General features: G+C 38.5%; 1 protein-coding gene across 6 annotated transcripts; it reads left to right on the plus strand.

Annotated features, from left to right (window-relative positions):
• Window positions 1-964: 964 nt before the first annotated feature.
• Window positions 965-20,959, plus strand: ampd2b (adenosine monophosphate deaminase 2b). Of its 6 annotated transcripts, none has more exons than XM_067527115.1 (19): window positions 965-1,434; window positions 12,218-12,342; window positions 12,435-12,565; window positions 12,669-12,737; window positions 13,299-13,401; window positions 13,578-13,761; window positions 14,055-14,196; window positions 14,352-14,441; window positions 15,075-15,204; window positions 15,308-15,502; window positions 15,601-15,732; window positions 15,863-16,026; window positions 16,651-16,777; window positions 16,860-17,023; window positions 17,493-17,613; window positions 17,785-17,958; window positions 18,734-18,844; window positions 18,957-19,190; window positions 19,539-20,959. In XM_067527115.1, the coding sequence occupies exons 1-18, from the start codon at window positions 1,335-1,337 to the stop codon at window positions 19,170-19,172; spliced, it is 2,478 nt and encodes an 825-aa protein (XP_067383216.1). In that variant the 5' UTR covers window positions 965-1,334; the 3' UTR covers window positions 19,173-19,190; window positions 19,539-20,959. The 6 variants fall into 6 exon arrangements, 5 of the variants coding, with proteins under 5 accessions (XP_067383216.1, XP_067383215.1, XP_067383218.1 ...); XM_067527114.1 differs by having other exon boundaries at window positions 966-1,088; window positions 1,248-1,434; window positions 18,957-20,959; XR_010916366.1 differs by having other exon boundaries at window positions 967-1,434; window positions 18,957-20,321; window positions 20,429-20,959.
• Window positions 20,960-21,190: the final 231 nt, after the last annotated feature.

Here is a 21,190-nt window from a genome sequence, read left to right on the forward strand (position 1 = left end):
GCAATTATATAGTGATAATTAGAGATTTCTGCAGTCCCATTCGTTCTTGTAGAAATTGTTATTCAAGATATCTACAACTTTTTTTCTTCTGGTCAAAATTCTAGGAGAATTTTAAATGTATCAGATATCCACAATGTCATAATGTCACAATACAAATGATGTCACTTTTGTAGCTGCAAAATCTGCTGCTATTAACAATGCTCTCTGTGATTACCAGCTTATCTAACATCGGCTATTAATAAAATTTTAAGTTACAATTTATTATCAACTCTATGTTCAGTAAATACTTCTCTTGTAAATGATAATAGAACACTAGATTGCCAAAATTAAATTTTGAAAGAAATCTTAATTCTCTTAATTCACTGTCACTCATGCTCATCAAATGCTAACATCAGCTGGTGAATATAACTACAATAACAACGGTGATATGCTGGTGTTTAACCATTACCTTGATAGTGCTGCGTGTGCTGACAGGTGATCATCAGGACCAAACACAAAGTACTCCCGAGGTTGACAAGGATGTTTTTTCATCATCATTTTTCTGGTGTCATAAATTGTAGTGTTGTGGTAATTTTCACTTAAGGCCACAAATGTTACGTGATAACTATAGTCATTAGGATTCATCCTCTAGGTATCACCAACGTGTGTGTGTTATATTTATTTCCAACAGGACTAAAAATTAATCATTTCTGTTTATCAAATGCGTTTTAGTTCACACCATAGACTGTAATATTTTTATTATTATTTTATTACATAACTACTGTGCAGATTCATTTGTAGATCTACTTTAACCACAACTTTTCTCCCCACTGGTTTGCCCACACGTTGAGTTGTGGTTGTCATGGAAACAGCAGAACTGCGAGCTACTGCTGTGTGAATTGTGTGTGTCTGTGTGTGTGTGTGCGTGTGTGTGTGTGTGTATGTGCAAGGCAGGGGGGAAGCCAAGCCTCTCCATCCCGCCCCCAGCCTCCGTCAGCTCTGCAGCTCAGGCAGGGGAGTCTTTGTAAGGAGGCGGGGCTTGTTTTGCTGCAGAGGGATGCTCTGCAGCCCCACGCTGGACCAACTAGTCTGGAAATCCCTGCTCACAGGCACGTAGCCCACACACACAGACACACACACATATTTATGCTGGTGCAATCAAACCCCCTCAACCCCCACCATCTGTGCCATCTCTCCTTTCCTCTCGTGCCTGTCCTCCACCTCCTCTGTTCTTCTCCTTCTTCCTTTCCTTATCTCTCACTTTGTAGATCTCCGGCACTCCGTCCTCTGCAGCTCTGACTCACTCAGCTCTCTACCTTCAATTTAAGTGAAGCCGAAGCACACGACCTGGGAACATGTCCTCCAGCCTGCCCCCTGGGACGTCCACCGGTGCAAAAACCAAGCCCCTCTCCCCATTCAGGAAGCGGGGCAGCCTGCAGTACACCGCCAGCACAGGTGAGTTGGGGGAGCCATGGGGATGGTGTGAGTGTGCTGCTCCTGAACTGAGCATAAACCAAGCAAAAATCTGCACTGTGCATCTGTATACAAATGATGATTTTCTGTATGTAAGTTCAGATTTGGAACTATTTTGAGTTTTGATCTCTGATTATTATAGAGAAACCGTGGCAGCCCACAATTAGAAGAAAGAGACAGAATGCTGTGCTTTCTCTTTGTGAGTTTGGGGAAATACAAACCTGTTGATTAGAGAGGTGCAGCAGAGGATGCTCTCTATGAAGGATTTCAGGATTTATACCCTGCACTTTCCAGTCGCTGTGGTGGCTTACATTTTTTTTCTTTTGTTGATCATTATCAGACTTATTTGCATGCATATGTTCTCTATCACTGGCCAGATCCTTAGTTATCCTGCAGAATGATCAGACGATGCTGCATGAAACTGTTTCATGCTGTTAAATGTTAAATGTATAATTGTTTTGAATATGCATTATTTTATGTTTTCAGCTTAAAGGATTATGTCCTACTCTGTCAGCTGATGACCTTTTGCCTTTGACACCATTTCAATATATGTTCCATAAGTTGAAAAACGCAAGCTTAAGCTAAGAAAATCCTTTTTTTATTAGTTTTTGAAGAAACAGTTTGTTGCTTAAATAAATGTGATGAAGGCATTTTTTATGGTTTTTGCCTGGAGATAATATGTAGGCTGGTACCTCAGGACTTGATCCTCTGCTGAATGAGAGGATTAGCTTCCACTCTGATGTATGCACATGCTGCCTGACCCTTTCATCCAAACACAAAGAGTGTAGAATGACCATATGACCAAGTACTGGTCATTTAAACACCCCTCCCTCTGTTCATTCAGACTCATCTTTCAACTTAAACACCTTTCCTCTGAATCATAAAAAAAAACTATTTTGTTTACAGTAATATTGTGCATATAGTGATTAATGCCCATATGTCTGTATCATGTCATTGATAAAAATGAGCACAACAATTATTCTTTGAAAAAATGTAAAAAAAAAATGGTGCCAGTGCAGCGACATAATTGCAGTTGTTCCCACTGTTGGTTCTTTCTTTCAAGACATGAATATTAATATCCTGACACAAGACTGATGGATTCCTGTATTTTTGTCAAGAAAACGACACTTGACATCCTAAACTTAATGTTCTTGTGTTGCAGGTGATGCAATCTATTGGTGGATTATAAAAAATATTAGAATTACATACACAGCCTTAAAATATGCTGTATCTTTAAAATCTCCTACATCCAGGCCATGTTGGCACTGGGGCACAACAGCAAATGTGATGTTACAATGTTTGCCAAGGTAGCTTCATGTTTAACTTTACAATGAATGGCTAATAGTTGGAGATCTGATTGTTTCACCAACGCCCTCCAATCAGGATGCAACCTGTGATTACACTCATTTATAGCTCCTAGCTGACAGTGGTTATTATTAAAATTGCTCTAGAGTCTGAGAATGAGAGCATAAAATCGTTGCTGGGATATTACAAGCCAGTCTTGGCATTTGTATTGCACACAGACAGACTTTCACTTTATAAATTTACAGGAAATGCGGAGTGTCCCCAGATTGTGTTCTGAGCCACCTGGGTTTGATTTAGAAAGTCTCTGCAGAAGCACATTAAGATAACATTCATAATTGGTATTGTGAAAACATCAAGGGAACCATCTGAGCAAGCAAAGATGACATTAGGTGACTCATCTTCTTTTGTATTTTCAAAATGGTCTACATAAATCTATGCAGAGAAAACCGGCTGCAGATAAATTATCATTCATTAGATTAGATGAAGTGTGATTTCTTTAAATGCTTTTATACTACTACTACTCTCCTTTCGGCTTATCCCGTGAGTTCGGGGTCGCCACAGCGGATCATTGTCCGCATGTTGATTTGGCACAGTTTTTACGCCGGATGCCCTTCCTGACGCAACCCTCCCCAATTTCTACCGGGCTTGGACCGGCACTGCATCGCTGGGGGAGGGGGAATGGGCTGTTAGGGGTTCAGGGTCTTGCCCAGGGACACTTCGACATATAGCCAGGGCCGGGGATCAAACCACTCACCCTGTGGTCCATAAGCAACTGCCTTTACCAACTGAGCTATAGCCGCCCCCTCTTTAAATGCTTTTATACACCTTTAAAATTACTGTAATTCCTGCTTCTGCTGACTCCTACCATAACAGGATTCAATTATATTTTGACATTTTCTTTTCATTAGGGGACTTAAATTGACACTTGCCAATGTGGAGGAGATTTAGTATATCTGATTATTGTTTGAAGAATACTGAAATTTTGAATCTCTGCAGATCAATTAGTGCAGAATAGAGAAATAGATGTGAAAAGGCTGTGGCAGTATCTAATCAGCACTAAATGAGTTTAAATCACTGTTTTTCTTTCTTTATTTATTTCTTTTTTGTGAACCCTTTTCCTCAAAATACACAATACAATCAGACAAACTTCTCCTCTTTCTTGTGTGGTTACTGTGTGAAGACCAGCGGTATAGCGTTGTCCACATTTAGCAAACTATTGCAGGGAGTGTAAAGTGAACTCACTAGAGAGCAGCTTTGGGTGAATCACTTCTCTGGCTGTGAAAAAGGTAGTTCTGAGATTAGAGCACAACCCCACTCACCAGTTAGCCTATTCTGTGTATCGTGCTGTTTTGCACTTGGCAAACCACTTAAATCTACTCAGATGAGAAAAACTTTGTGTGGCACTGGCTACTACAGATTTCTCCTTTCTGGGGAAGGCATTTTTTTGTGACATCAACATTGAGTCAAATTTCAATTATATAAGCTAAGAAAACTATTGTGGGCCTGGTGGCTCAGTGTTCTGGTTCAAATCAAAAAAATGGGAGGAAACATTTTCCGCACTCCCCTTAAGGGACAAGCCAAAAACCATTGATCTTTTTGATCTAAGAAAAGTACTTTAAATGCCATAGGGAAAGTAATTGCATATCATATGATCAGAATTTGTTCTATTATGCAAGCATATAAAGAATGTGTCTCAGTGTTAGCTTCCCAAATGCATATTAATATGCATTTGGGAATTAATATATATTAATATGCATTTGGGAATCATGTATATGTGTATATATATATATATATATATATATATATATACGGATTATGTTAGATGCGTAACATTTGGTGGTTACTTTAATCTTTAGTACCGTTTCAAATCATGCAGTACAGTCCGTTAGTTATTTAATGTACTACTAATGTACTGTAATCTACTAGTTCTGTGGCTAGGGTCACAACTTTGTTGTATTGTTGCTCTAACATCATGTGGTGGGGACGTTTCGCTTCTTTGGTGAAACTATGTCACACGTATAGTAGTTAAGTCGGATACAAACAATTAGTAAATCGTTTTATATCACACGTATAATACATCAATAGACACAATAAACACTTAAAAGGACACTTTACATATTATGACTTATTTTGTGAATCGAATTTTATCTTGTCAGACCTCTGTTTTACTGTATTATTATTCATTATTGGTTTATACACCATCTATTTACAGGTTATAGTTGTTGTCAAATAAAATATAATGTATGAATAATAATAATAATTAATAGAGAGGCCAAAATGATTAGATTAAAGCAAATATCTAGTAGCTGAAATATTGCAATGTGTAAGTTTATTTAGTAATGACAAATTAGTGTTTATTCAGGTTTTATCCAGTTTTGTTCTCTAAAACATGACTGAATGTGTGACAATAAATAAAAAGTAATTTTTGGACATTCACATTAAAAACATCACCAACAGCTCCAAAAAAAAACTATGAATTGCATTTTTCAACATTGTTAAAAAGAAACTGAGCAATGACAGTGGTTTAACTAAGACCATTAAAGACCAACTGCATGTTAATGCTTCAATAATATATTTCATAAAATTATTATTATTATGTAATTCTTAAAAATGTGGATCTTTCAAAATCTTTTAAAGTGTGGATAATACATACTTTTTATGTGTCTATTATTTAGATTCCTCTGCTCATACTTATAAAATATATTATTGCTTCTTTTACCTAAGTAAAGGGTCTGTGTACAACACATCTTCCAACATCTTGCTCTTATTTTACTAAATACTTTAAGCTGCCTAGTTAAATTTCTGGCTCAATTTCTGGAGTTTTTTATAGTTCTTAAATAGGTTCCTCACACTATGATAAGCTCATATTGATTTGTGTACGATGCCGTGTTCAGCCATGAGAGGGAGCCCAGTTTGAATAAATGCAGCCACGTTGCCAATTCAGAAAATAGCAGTCTTTTTTACTGTGATCCTCTTGGTGCAAGAACAATTTCATTAGTCCTCTGAAAATCAATTTTGGCTTTGAATGTCTTGAAAAAAATACAATAATTGACTGGCAGATGAGTAACTTGCTTGTTGTTGAATTGCATGTGCCTCTATGTCTTGCTCTTCCAGCCGCGATTTGTGAAACTGGCTCACACAGTTTAAGAGCAGCTTTTACCATGTGTCTGAACAGTATGTGATGTAGGTTTCTGTTTGCACTGCATGCTCATATAGTTCTCTACCATAAGATAAAGTTGTATGGTTGTTGTATGGAGTTACCTGGATGCTGTAAGAACTTATGATGGAAATAGTATCAAAAACGACTGTTTGAAGGATGAAGCGTGGAAATATTAAATTAAGTTTCTTTTCATAGTTTTGTCCACAAACAAATAAAATCACATTAGCGAACACATATTTTTATTATTGGGAAGAACATCAAAACTGTAATTTATTTTCACTTGCAGTCCTACTGCTGTATATTTTCACTACATCATCTCATCCAAGGCTCCCAAACGCACTATTTACTTTACTTCTGCTTGAGCAAAATCAGCTGAAAAGCAGTGTCCACATGTTTAGGAAATTATTCAGCATTTGTAATACTGAAAATGATATTTGTGACACCTTTAAAGATTTGTAGCTTTAATATGAGGCAGTGGGTTCAGGACTTAATGCCACAGACCAATTAGGGAAATCAGAAAATACACATTTTAAACATCAAATGTTAAAAGAAGATTATATGTAAATGTGAGTACAGATTACTTATTCAGTTTAAAATTTCAGCTTACAAAAAACTTATTGTATTGAGTATTGAGCAAGTGAAGATAACGTAGACAGTGCAAACATTTTATACCATCTAACACTGACTGAGCTTAAAAGCATTTTTACTTTGTTGCAAATACATGCAACAAAGCATTAACGGCAGACTCAGTCAGCATTATATTTGTCTGTAAGGGTGTTGTAGTAAAAAAAAAAACTCTTTTTAACACTCAATAATGGACAATCTGTCTAATCAGTCTTGACCTAATTAAAAGTCTGATAAATGTTTCATTGTCTTCTTACATCTGTCATGACAGGAAGTTTTCATCCCTATTTTAGCAAACATAAAATTGTTTGAGCTAATGCTGACGCAAATCAGAGGTGAAGTCCAGCTCTGTATAATATCATCTCATCGCATTGAAATAGGACAATGTAACATTCGTGTCTTTCAACACATTTTTAGTATTTTAATCCAAGCACGCAGTTGTTCTTGTTATCCAAAGCAAATTTACATTCAGTTCAAAAGTATAACAAGGAGACAAAAATGACTGCAGAGAGCATTGCACACTGCAGATACAGTGAAGAATTTCACAACTATTTATCATCCTGAGTCATGAAATTGCTTCAGTTCATTTAGTTGCATATGTTTTATTTCATACAGCACACACACACACACACACACACACACACACACACACACACTTTGTGTTTATAGACTGGGAAAGCATGTTCCTAACGAAGCAACTAACAAAGCAACTAACGAAGCAACTTTCTGCCCCTTTAATTTCATTCATGTGAGAAGAGAGGCAGGCTTCTCTCTCAAATTGCTGCTATTCAGCTGGCAAAACAAAGACCACAACATCTCAAACCTTACTGCTGAGACAGCACCATTTTTTTACACAAACAAACACACACACAGATGACACAAACATCCTCAAGGCATGGGTCCCCTCAGCAAAACACAGCATGTAGGATTATGTAGAACAGAGAGGGGTGCTGCTGGAGAAACTCACAGCAGGAAGACCCACAACCATCCGTGATGTATGTCGCCTCCCCCCACCTCCTCTCCCTCTTGTGGTACAATCCAGATAGATGTCAGAGGCATTTAAATGAGGAGGATCAGCTCCAGAGGCAGCTAGAGCATGACAGCTGGCTGGAACCAGGAGGCAGACAGAGCAGAGGGGGGTCACACACTAGGATGTGAGGGGGAGTTCATGGATCTGCTGGACCAGCTCTTTGTATGTATGACAGGGACAGATTAAGGAAACAGATAGGATGACTTTTTGAGTCTGGGACTGTTCATGTGAAAACGTGTTTTTTTTTACAGTTTTGTCATTTGACTTGCGGGTTTGAAGTGTTTCTTTCTTATTTGTCTCCAACCCTCCCTCAACCCATTTTGAAAGGACAGCAGACGCCATCCTGGGCCATTTGCTGTTTGGCATGCTCCATCTCCCTGCCAGGACAGTCTCTATCTCCCTCTGTCTGTCTCTCTCTCCTCTCTCGGCCCTACTAGCTGCTGGTTAACGCAGGCTCTGAGGAGACAGGTACGCTCCACTACCCTGATCCTGTGCAAAAAAGCACAAACAACGCTTTAAATATGACCCCTTTTTCCTTTCCTTCTTTCACACTCATTGCCACTCTCCTCTGCCTGTCCCTTGGTGGTTTTGTGTTGTAGCCCTGAGCCTTTAGTGTGCAGATGATAATGTGTGTCGATTGATTGTCCCACAAACTAGCTTTGTCATGTCTTGGAGGATGGTGCATAGAGGCAACTGTGCACAAAGAAGCAGAGCAGGAAAATTGTGCTTATCACACCTGCAACTGTTGGGTCCGAAATAAATGGTTGTTTTTTCAGACTGGTGGGCCTTTTGCGTTTATATCTTTAGTATTTCTTGTCTTTATGGCTCATGTGACAACAATCGAGGAAAATACAGGAAGGAAGTTTCTTGTAAAATACCAACATTGGCCCGCAGATATGCAGTTCATGCAGCTGCAGAGACCAAAGATTTTGATTACACATCTCAAGAGACGTCAGCTGTATGATGCAGAGCGTGAGATGCAGAAGGAAGAAGCATCCTTTGGAGGAGCAGAGGAAATCCTGCTGCATTTTCTGTGCTGTGCATGTGTGTTTATCTTTTGGACAAGACCCTCTGTGTGATCGTGAGCAAACACATTTTATTTGAGTTTGTTGGATTCTCTGTAAGAGCACAGGAAAACTGATCTTTTATGTTGGTTAAGATATTTTTTTATCTCATGATTGGATTTCTATGATTTTATAAATCTCTTATTTATAGAAACCCAACTGCTTCAGCCGTAGTATTTTGGCACCAAAACCTGCAATTGGTTATTCAGTTTTAATAGCTTATTGTTATATTTTAAAATAAATTCAAAGTAAAGAATTTTGAAAATCTCATGTAGTGAAAGTTGGCACAGAATGCCTGATGAAATTATTAATGTTGAGACTTTATTCCTAAGTTAAATTATATAATTTTATATATAATAAATACATGGTGATTAGAAAACATTTAATATTTAAAAATGTGTTTTGCTAAGTTCATAAAGTAAGATTTAAAAAAGTGTTTTTAGTACCAGTACTTAAACTGAGTTAGCATATTAGCAGCACCAGTGTAAAAAACAGATAGAGATCCTGGCTAAAAATATATAAAAATGAACCTCCAGTTTAACATTGTTTATATTGTTGTTCCCCTGTGACCTTCTTCTGCAGCACTGACACATGTGACCTGTGAGTACATATGGCTTTTACTCTGAGTCACTGGCTTGTCCAGTGGGCTGTATACCAAATCTCATTGGGAACAGGTAAATGTTGGTTAATGAGGCATGGCCTGCTTGGTGCTAGAAAAACAGAGGGGAGGAAAAAGAGGGTAGAAGAGGGGGGCACTTTGGATAGTAGACTATTGTGTTATGGAGTTGTTTTCCCTGCAGGCAGGAACAAGGTTTCTGAAAAAGCAAAAAATGACAAACACCAATGTGGATGAAGATGTCTCTTGACCCCTGACGTTTTGGTCCCCTCTTGGTCATAGTCTTTAGATGACTTCCCACTTGATATTCCATCCCAAGGACCTTTTAGAAAACATCATCTGACTGGAGTTAAGACTTCAAACTTTGTGTTGCTGCTGAAATATGCATGCAGTGGAAATCCCTTAGTAAGCTGATACTACTTGACCTTGTTTTCATGCTCTGTAGTAATATGGTACATGAACTGTGCACGTTTGTGTTGCGCTGTCTTCTTCTTCTGTGCAACACAGGTCTTCTGTTAGACCTGGATAGATGTGAATCTGTCTTACTTATCTTGCATGAAGCCTTCCTCCTGCTTCTCTCCTCCTCTCATTAAATCAATAAAAGCTTCAGCTGATTAGATTATGTAGAATGTGTTCAAGTGAAACAAGGTTGGCTATATTTTCTGAGTGATTCGCTCTCCAACTGTGTGTGAGGGTGAGTTGTTACATAATGATAGATGCTACTGATCCAAATATAGCAGCCATTAGGGGATTAGCTGCAGGTCTGGTAGGCTTGGCTTTATTGTGGCCCAGCGTTGATGTGTTTGGCAGTGGTCAGCTCCTACCCTTCACACTAGTGTCCAGTATCATCACAACAAATTGATATGCCTGCAACCAACAAATATGCAACCATTATAGCAGCCATTATATTACACCGATATGCTCCCTCCGATACCCAGATTTGAAGGGCCTTGACTTTTTAGTTGAGCGTGAACCACACTTCAACAGTATGGCTTTAGATAAAGAGATGGTTACTTTAACAGTGTTAGCAACAGCCTCCAAGTGTAGCTCTTGGGATAGCAGTGCTGATCCAGTGCTGTCCGCCACTTCGGTTCAGACTGAACTCAACCATGAAATGGATAGGCAGCAAATTCTTTGCAGAAATGTTTTCTCAGAAGACAAATGCTGCTGATTTTGGTGATCCCTGACATTTGTTCCATTTTTGGGGAGTGGCAGTTAACCCTTTATTAGATAGATTCGCGGACAAAGGGGAGACATGAAAAATGATTGGAGAGATGATGTATGACATGCAGCAAAGATCCTCAGCCAGACTTGAACCTGGGATGCTGCAGTTCATTCTGCTCCTAAGCCACACTAGCTACACTTTGCAGTTTTATGTTTCTGAGTCAGCGAATTACTTGATGAACTGCCATTAAATTTCCAATTTCTATTTATGTCATCTTGGTGAATTGTAACTCAATTAATTGTTTCACCATCATCAAGTCAAAATACAGCAGTATTTACAGTACTTTGGTTTGTCACGCTGGACATCTGTTTGCTACCTGCTAAACATGTCAGTATTTCTTTGATCATGTTAACATACAGACATATCACTCACAGTGCTAAAAGCAGGGCTGAAGACTTTAACTGTACAAATGCTTTTTTATATTGATTGAGTTGATGCAGAACTCTTATGACCTTTTCCTGTATTTTCACATTAACTTACATTGTTACTTTTACAAAGATTTAGTTGAACTTACTCAGACTCAAAGATCCGTTTTCAGGTATTCAGCCCCAAAAGCTTGAGTGCACTTTAATGTGTGTCTACTATTTCTGTCTGAGATACTTGTGTATGTTTTCACATTGCTGCCTTGTGGTGCAGGCAAACTTATCTGGTGTGTTGAGTGGGATGTGTTGATTGGACAGTGTTAGGCAGGAGGTGATAAACATGTGGTAAATTGTGGTCTGGCCAATGATTATACCATCACATCATAACTACCATTTTGCCTGCTTCACAAAGTGTTTTTATGCCTTTTAATGAAGCCTTTCAGGTTCTTATCAACCCTGGTAACTGGCTTTTCTGGTGTCCTTTGATGTCTAAGGGCAAACAGACTCAGACATGCTGTGGTAAATAAGCCAGACTCTTAACTTAGACAGGGCACAAGACAAAGTCCGTATAGTTTCAATGTAGAGGGTAGCTTTGATATCTGCACATGGTCTATAAATAATAACAGGCCCACTGACACTCTGGCACACATACAGAAGGCAATATTTAGCTGTACAATGAATATTTTACTGACACATGCCTAGTTTCGAGGGAAAGATTAATATCATTGCAGTTTGTTTTAAACTAAAAAGTTGTTAACCTCTCTGAATTCCCTATTGCCAACAACCTTCTCACTCAACCCACCCCCTTTTCGTTCCCTTCTCACTTTTCCATGACAACTGGGTTGGTAGTCTTGCAATGGCAACAATGGAGGGTATAAGCCGGTGTGCTAAGGGGCTCTGCACCTGAATGGTTCATTGTGTGTCAGGGTCTAGGCTCAGGCTTCCATCTTATGTAAAGGCCCACTGACAGAGGAGCAACAAGACTGTTTTGGTCACAGTGAAATAGTTAAAGCAATAAAAAAATCATTAAATAATATTACTCCTATTAGGTAGATTGAGCCAGCTTACCTGATATAAGTTTATGTCTATTCCAGCTTTTCTGTGCTCAGTAAAAAAAGATTATCGCGTTTTTATAGAAGTCACTGACAGTTAATAAGACACAGCTGTTGCATGCAAAATTGATTTATCATCTTTTCAGTCTGATATTAGTTGCTGGGTGTCTTTACAGTTGCTGAAGATGAGTTATTTTGGTGACTGGTGTCATTAGAGTATACTGAGGCCTTAATGTGCCTTTTTTAAAATTTTTAGTCTAAATAAAGCTGAGATTATTCTTCAGCGCTTACTAAGATGCAGCATTTTCTCCCCGTCTTTATTTGCAGTTGAACTCCGTGGTGCTCGCCACCTCCTCACTTCCCAGCATTCATTGCCTGGTATCCCTGTGGCTTTGAAACAATCCATTGACCTGCGTACATCCATGGATGGGAAATACAAGGAGATTGCTGAGGTCAGTACTTCATGGTTTTGCTCCGTAACCTCATAAATTAAGATTTGCTTACTTGTTACTTTTTTTATTGGGTTTACTGTTTGTTTGTGAAGGAGCTGTTCTCCCGTAGCCTGGCAGAGAGTGAGATGCGCAGTGCTCCCTATGAATTTCCAGAGGAGAGCCCTATTGAACAACTGGAGGAGAAACGCCATCGACTTGAGCGTCAACTCAGCCAGGATGTCAAGTAAGTGACGATCAAAGAAAGGACATACAAGGAGGTGTTTAATATGCAAATGCGTGTAAGTGTTTTTGCAGTCATACTATGCCCTCAATTTCTCTGTTCTCAGATTTGAACCAGACATCCTCCTACGAGCCAAACAGGATTTCATGAAGACTGACAGTGCCACTGATCTCGAGTGAGTGTGTCCTCTGGTTACATTCATATTTAAATTCAGTTACTGCATGCTTAATACATAGTGACTTACAAGTAAGATACAAAGCAATCAAAAAATTCAAAATCTGGGAGAAGACATTGAAAGCAAAGCGCCCGGAGAAGAAATGTTGCTCACAGTGGGTGAGGAGGACTGTAGACCAGGTTTAGGGTTTTCAGGTAAGAAAGTGCTGTTGAGTTGACCCCTGTGCAGAGATATGAACAGTTCTGTGACATGTCCTTTTTGACTGATCAAAACCAAGACATGTTGCTGCATTGTGGATCATGTGGAGAGGTTTGGATGCTCGTGCTGGTCACTTTATTAGTACGTAAAGCAAAGCTATGGTCAGGAGAGAAAGACAACAAGGAGTTAGGTAGCTATTTTTTTAGAAAGGTGATATTGAGCTTACTAGAGATGTAGAGACCAAATCTTGCCTGCCTGAGAGATGAAGAGATGATTATAGTGAACAGTGATCTTGTTATGGTGAAATGTGTTAAATCACCACAACAAACACGTAGAAACCTAATTTACTTGTTCTATCATAAGATACATGAAGGACCAGAGCCAAGCTCCTGACCTGCAGGAAAGAGAGCTGGTTCCAGAGAGAGAGTACCAGAGAGTCGCGATATCTGGAGATGAGAAATGTGGGGTAAGTCACAGTGGTCACAGCAGCAAAAACAAGTATTTTCTTATTAGAAGCACAAACTTCCTTCTGTGATTTTTCTCACAGTGAAACATCACTTCCTCTCTAAAAATGACACCTTGTGATTTTTTTCTTTTTGCTTTTATCATCTCTGCTTTCCATCCTATTGTTCTTCTGTCAAGGTTCCTTTTACAGATCTGTTGGATGCTGCCAAATGTGTGGTGAAGGCTCTGTTCATTAGACAAAAGTACATGGGCTTGTCCCTGCAGAGTGTCTGCAGGACCACATCTCGTTATCTGCAGGAGCTTAGCGAGAGACCCATTGACTTTTATGAGGAGGAGATTCCAGAGACCACAGTCACTGCAGGTACAGTGGCTTTACAGTAGAAGCCATTCAGACCCTTCGGCTTTTGAGGATTTTATTGTGTTTTAGATGTAAATAAATGAGAAAAAATAAAATTTGGCTAATTATCAATAACACATGATGCCAAAGTGATGTGTTTTTGCTAAAATTCCACCTCCAAGACAGATGCAATAGATGTCATAAGTATCTGGAAACACTCACAGATTTCACCCATTCCTGCACACAGGTCTGTTTGCTGCATGTGCATTCCCTCCTCGTTCAAAGCTGTGACACAGCGACATTCTGTTTCCTTTCAGATGCCACAGTGCACCCCCCTGTTTCTGAAACACACCCCTATGAGAACCAGGACCCTGCCAGCATGCCCCCTGATTTGGGTTATGGTTGCAAGATGGTGGATGGTGTCATGCATGTCTACACAACAAGGAACATTATGGAAAAGTGAGATGTTTCTGATTAACCAACTCGGTGCACACATGCTTTATCATATAGTCCTCCATTTGGTGGGGCGCTTGTCTGCTTTTAGACTCAGTTTCACACAGTTTGTTGGCAGTAACAGGAGTCGGCTCCTACTTACATTTACATGTTGCCAACAGGAGCACAGAACTGGACCTGCCATATCCAGACCTGCAGGACTACATCGCTGACATGAATGTCATGATGGCCCTGATTATTAACGGACCAGTGTGAGTTTAAGTGTATATTATGTGTATTTAATAACAGAACAATTAAATAGTTAATTGTCACACCATTTCAGAAAAAAGTAATGTAAAGTGTTTAAATACATTTACTTTATAACCTTACTTAGGTATAATTGTGAGCAATTTTTACATAAGTTGATTATTTTAATTTTCTGCTACTTTGACTTCACTACATTTCAGAAGCAAATAATGTATTTTTACTCGTTATTTGATAACAATAATTACCAGTTATTTCTCAGAAACCGAGTGTTACAAAAGACAGTGTAATTATAAAACTTTACGGATCTCTGGTGTGACATTCACAAACCACTCAAAATGAAATCAATTAGCTTAAAAACTTTTGACGATCAAAACAGAATGTAAGCATTGTAAAGTATGCGCCATTATTACCAGCCACATTAAAGTGATGAACGCATAAATACATAACTAGTGATAATTCAACAATAATTAGTGATGTGAAAGTGTCCATTCTGCATAAGGAGTACTTTTAGTTTTAGTACTTCAAGTATTTTATGAATTAGAACTATTCTCCATTTGATTGAGTAAATTATTTGAGTACTTCTTGTACCACTGTCAGAAAGTACAAACATTTTGTGCTTTTTTTTCATGTTGCCACAGAAAGTCCTTCTGCTACCGTCGCCTGCAGTACCTCAGCTCTAAGTTCCAGATGCACATCCTGCTGAACGAAATGAAAGAGCTGGCAGCACAGAAGAAAGTCCCACATCGAGACTTTTACAATATCCGTAAGGTGAACTTCAGAGCTGTTTTCATTTTACCTGATTATAATTATTTGTTGTAATGCTGAAACAGCTCCAGTATATATATGTATTTAGTCTTTGCACTGTTTTCAGGTCGACACACATATTCACGCCTCCTCTTGTATGAACCAGAAACACCTTCTGCGTTTTATTAAAAGGGCCATGAAGAAGTATTCTAAGGAGATCGTTCATGTGGAAAGAGGGAAGGGTCAGACGCTCATGGAGGTGTTTGAAAGCATGAACCTGACAGCCTTTGACCTAAGTGTGGACACACTAGACATGCATGCTGTAAGTAACGCCATGAATTGCAGATCAAAAGCTAATTGGCTCAGAAAGGTACACACTTTTTCACCGTTTTTCCCCTTTTGTTGTTATTTTTTTGTTAGGACCGCAACACTTTTCATCGATTTGACAAGTTCAATGCCAAATACAATCCCATCGGCGAGTCCATCCTGAGAGAGATCTTCATCAAAACAGACAACTACATTGAGGGGAAATACTTTGGTCACATTATTAAGGTGCTCAGTGAATGCATAAATCATTACTTGCTCCTTATATACAGTATATATCTGCATTTGCTGAAGGAAGTAACATCACTTTTTGAGGCATTGGCGCCCTCTGCTGACTGTTTGTGCCTCTGCTTCTCAGGAGGTGATGGCTGATCTGGAAGAGAGCAAGTACCAGAATGTGGAGCTCAGGCTGTCGATCTATGGGCGCTCCAGAGACGAGTGGGACAAACTGGCCAAGTGGGCTGTCAGGCACCAGGTCTACTCTGACAATGTGCGCTGGCTTGTGCAAGTGCCACGGCTCTTGTGAGTAACCCCAGTGATGGAAGTAACCAAAAATATTTAACTGCAATAAAGTGTAGAACATAAGTAATTTTATTTTTATGGTGTCATGAATTTCGTTAATTTGACAGTTTTAGTTGGTAGCTGTCATATTTAAGATGAACACTCAGTTTGTTCTCATTGATATAACAAACTACGAGTCTTAAATTTTGCTCCACCAGCTACCATATAAAAATACAGCGTTTCAATGCAGTATTAGATGGTCGGCAATCATCCTTGAAGCAAGTACCGTTTTTGAGAATGTTAGCAGCATAACAGTTATTCCGTTTCAGGTCATCTATCATTATGTTTGTTAGAACATTTGGATAAGCCAATTAGGTGTGTTAGTGTAGTAAAAATTCAATACTTTGTGTCAGTAAAACATTATTTCGTTTTTTTTTTTATTCATTTTATTTTAAATAAAACAGTTGCCTGCTTCTTGCACTGCTGAGTAACCTTTGTTGTAATTTACACATTGCATCAATCCCTTTTTAATATTTTATTAAGATCTGTTAGTAAAATCATCACCAAGAAAGTAACGTTTTGTCAATACAACTACAATCATGTCACATCTTATTTCTGGATACATATATTTTTCTTTCTTCAAAGTGATGTCTACCACACCAAGAAACAACTGAGCAACTTCCAAGAGATGCTGGAGAACATCTTCACGCCTCTGTTTGAGGTTACAGTGAACCCCAGCAGCCATCCAGACCTGCACCTCTTCCTCCAGCACGTACGAAGCCTTTCCTCAAGAACTAACAGTGTGTTTTATTGTTCAGGTTGTTTCATGGATATCTTTTTGATCCCTCACACAGGTGGTGGGGTTTGATAGTGTGGATGATGAGTCAAAACCAGAGCAACATATCTTCAACCTAGACAGTCCACTGCCAGTCAACTGGACTGAGGAGGAAAACCCACCTTACTCCTACTATCTATACTATATGTATGCAAACATGACTGTGCTAAACCACCTGCGCAGGTATGTAGTAACCACACCTCAATTCAACTGCCTCTCCAAATCTGCTTTTTTTTAATGCCAAAGTTGCCTGGTTGTACGTTTAGAGGTATTAGAGGCGTTACGATACACTAAAAACTGTTAGAATTCCAATAGAATATTTTAAAATGCCTTTCTTTTCATTTATTTTGCTTATAAATTTCTCCAGCTACAATTCATAGTACGTAAAATTCAAATGATCTGAATGAATGAACAAAATGTGAGATGTATGTCAAGCAAAAAGAACAAGATGTGATGGATTTAGTAATCGTAATACTGCATTATACAACTGCACCTCAGTCAAATTAGCATACATACTTTTGCATTCAAAAAAGCTTTCTCTTTCAACTGTACTTATATATAAATATATATGTGTACTTATACTGTTTTATATGTTTGTGAAAGCTGAATTTCCCCGTCAACCTAGGGAATTCACCCTCTCTTTTTTTTCCAGGCAGCGGGGGTTTTACACACTTGTCCTCCGTCCTCACTGCGGAGAAGCGGGACTGATCCATCATCTGGTCTCTGGTTTCATGCTTTCACAGAGCATTTCCCACGGGCTGATGCTCAGGAAGGTGCGGACTCAATATCACAAAGTCTGCGAGAAATTAATGAATTTAAGAAAAGTAGTGTCAGGCCTCGGCTTTTCCAGATTATCTGGTTCATCCAGCCGAGTTGCTATAACATTTGTTTGATTTATTGGTTGTTTATTACAACACATTGCATTAAACCTCATGTTTCTTTAGGCTCCTGTACTGCAGTATCTGTACTACTTGGCCCAGATAGGTATTGCCATGTCTCCTCTCAGCAATAACAGCCTATTCCTCAGCTACCACCGCAACCCACTGCCCGAGTATCTGTCCCGAGGCCTCATGGTCTCCCTGTCCACAGACGACCCTCTGCAGTTTCACTTCACCAAGGTCAGCCAGTTAACTATTTGTAACATCCTACAGTCTTTTGTAAATATGTAAATGCTTTCCACTTTGAGTTTAAACATTTTCCACTTTGTGTTATATATTTTTAACTTTCATATTTAATTATATAGAAACACCAATACCTTGATCACTCTATTTAGGCACATGAAGAGGACAAACACTTTAACATTGACATAATGTTAAATTTATTGTCTTCAATTAGGCATCAATGCAGTCTTTGAATTAAAGTTACAATAATATTCACAAAAAGACAAGGCAAGTGTATGTCAAAAGCACATTAGTTAGCACAAGTAGTTTAGAGTCCTATTGTCCTTTACAAAAGCGTTTGCTTCATGGGATTCAAATTACATATGGACAGACAGGAATTTGTAGAGAACAGTGCAGAAAACAGAGCAGACAAATCTAACAAAAAAGCTGTAAACAGATACACAACCTTTTCTTGTCCTGGTTGAGTTTTACTTCCAGTCCTCATTTCAGAAGAAACTCTGACACCTGTACTATTAAAGGATATTTGCCATTACCACCAACCACAGCTGTCTCCAAACCAACCAGAACTCCAATCCGTGATCTTATTTAACTACAAGTACAACTACAAGGCAACTAAAACTTCAAGTTAAATAAAAAGCCTGATATATTTAAGTCAGGAACTACTGCATTTTCAACAAAAATGTCATACTGTAGTCAAACTGTACTTTTAGTAAGTGACTGTCATAAAAATCATCCAACAGTCAGTATGTTTGATAGTGATATTTATGTGAAGGAGCCTTTGATGGAGGAGTACAGCATTGCTGCTCAGGTGTGGAAGCTAAGCTCTTGTGACATGTGTGAACTGGCCAGAAACAGTGTGCTGATGAGTGGATTCTCTCACAAGGTATAGATTATCTTTAAAGCATATTGCACATTAACAAATTTCTCTTCCTACAAACGCATCACTGTTTTCACAAAGACAGTTTAATTTCAATTTGTCTTCCTTCCTGCCCCAGGTAAAGAGCTACTGGCTCGGCCCAAACTACATCAAGGAGGGACAGGAGAGCAATGACATCAGACGCACAAATGTTCCTGACATCCGTGTTGCATATCGGTATGAAACCATGTGCGAAGAGTTAAATTTAATCACTCAGGCCATTCGCACAGATGAACTGGAGACCATCGAGGAGGAGGGGAGTCTGTGTATGGGAGCTATGCAGGCAGAGAACTGAAGCACAGCACAGACAAAGGTCTCACCACATTCCCTGTTTTCATACCAGGACTTTGTAAAAATAAGCATATCAACATATCACACTTATGAAAAGAGAAAGCTTTGTTACAAACAGACCGAGAGCTGCTAATCTGGCAGCCCTCGAGGGAGGACCTACAATCTGTGTACCTAAGGTGTTTACATCATTTAGTTTCTTTGAGTCATTGTTTAACTCAGACTGTATATACAATCTATGGTTTAACTTGTCATTGTGAATACACATAGTATCAATGTATTTTTTTTTTAAATTGTTTTGTTTAATTGTTTTTATGATTTGTTACCACGTTTTCTCAGAGTTTATGTACAAACTTTGTTTTTTCTTTACAAGGCCTGGAATAATTTTCATTCAAACCCAGAAAAATCAAAACACCGGATCCAACACTGCAACACTGAAGAAAGAAAGAATTTGACACAACATTACTAAATCAAAAGTCTTTTAGTTATGTACAGGGTTGTAGCTCGAGAAGATCTTGACACCTTATCTAGCAGCGTTTGGATTTTTAGGGTCCTCTGGAAGTTTTTATTATATGGTTAAAAATATATACATGGTGAGTAGAGAGTATTTTTATTAGGCTTGTAACAGTATTTAGAAACTCCAAATATTTAAATTTGGCAACTTTTCACAGATATTGTAGTAATTTGAAATATTGGGGGGTGTCCTAAAAGTGCTCCGTCATGCAGCAATTGCATCCTGTTTACACAGCTCAAAGCTTTTGACTGGCAAACACTACAGATATCCTAGAAACTAATGTACACATTAGTTCGTTAAGTAAGTAATTTGTAAAACTTGAAAAGTTCAAGTTGACTTCACAAATTTAAAAACATCTAGTTACTGCTATAATTTCAGAAACAATTTGACAGACTTCACACTTAATGTGATAATGTAACCTAAATCCAGAAGAACCTCTCCATTTAAATAAAACGTGCACAAATAAATGCTGAGATAACTGAAAGGTTAAACCCTGAATAATTCAAATATAATAAAAAACCTTCTTACCTCATACCTATTTTTGTTGCATGGGGAGTGGTGTGTGCGGCTTTATGATCACCTAAGTACTGCTAAACTCCTGGCTATGACCCTGACTACTTTCAAAAGAATGAACATCAATTAGTAAGTTATGTGATGCATCAAAAGAAATGATAAAATATTCAAAGTCAAATTGAAATAACTGTATGAGTTTTGGATTGATATTCATTTGTCATTGTCATTCTCCCCAGAACAACGCCTTCTGCTGTGCACTGTAACTGGCAGAAGAATCTCCACTGTTGTTGTTTCACCTACAGCAAATAATACTAAAATATTTCCCACAGCTTCTCTATGTGAATTGTTGCTGTTTTCTACAGTCATTACAGGGATTCAGTAGGGTTGCATGAAGGCATGTCAATATTAGTTTCTGGTGTCCAGTACAACTACTCATTTGCACCATCTACAGATTTTTATGTATTGTTCCTACAGTCTGAAGTATAACTGTAGCTCCATCCTTTTTTTACACACAAATGTTTAGAATAGATACATTACTGAGTCATAGTACAGTGTATGATGCATGATGATCTGTTCCACAAGTTCACCCAGTGCCAAATCCATGAGTGAACGTATTTTTAGAGAACTGAAAGCCGACTACTTCTTGCCTCAGTAAAAGTTCTGATGTTGTGGGCTACTACTGTCCTTCCAGATACTTATATGTGTTGTTTTAGAAATATTATTTAATGACATTTGTGTCTGTGAAGAATAAATGTTGTTTACATTGGCGTGCTTGTCTCATCTTTTTAATGTATGCATCTCAAAAAGGTGAATAAATGTCTTCTGAATCTGTAAACTGCAGAACACCAAAGTAGAGATAAAAGGAAAAATAGGTCAGTTGAAGACTCAGCAGATCGTTAGAGGTTGTGTTGAAAGTGAGCCTGAGAAGAAAAACAATGACTGCATTGTGGGGTGTGCCCTCATTCATTCATTAGGCCTCCATGTGGGTCAAAGTGTGA

Source organism: Channa argus, chromosome 13 (assembly GCF_033026475.1).
Source record: "Channa argus isolate prfri chromosome 13, Channa argus male v1.0, whole genome shotgun sequence".
NCBI classification, from domain to species: Eukaryota; Metazoa; Chordata; class Actinopteri; order Anabantiformes; family Channidae; genus Channa; species Channa argus.

What these genes read in the sequence shown, in the direction of transcription:
- ampd2b (XM_067527115.1), top strand. Translation starts at nt 1,335, where the DNA reads ATGTCCTCCAGCCTGCCCCCTGGGACGTCCACCGGTGCAAAAACCAAG. An exon ending in ACACACTAGACATGCATGCT is followed by an intron (nt 15,503 to 15,600) that starts GTAAGTAACGCC and finishes TTTTTTTGTTAG; the next exon opens with GACCGCAACACTTTTCATCG. An exon ending in TGAGTGGATTCTCTCACAAG is followed by an intron (nt 18,845 to 18,956) that starts GTATAGATTATC and finishes TTCCTGCCCCAG; the next exon opens with GTAAAGAGCTACTGGCTCGG.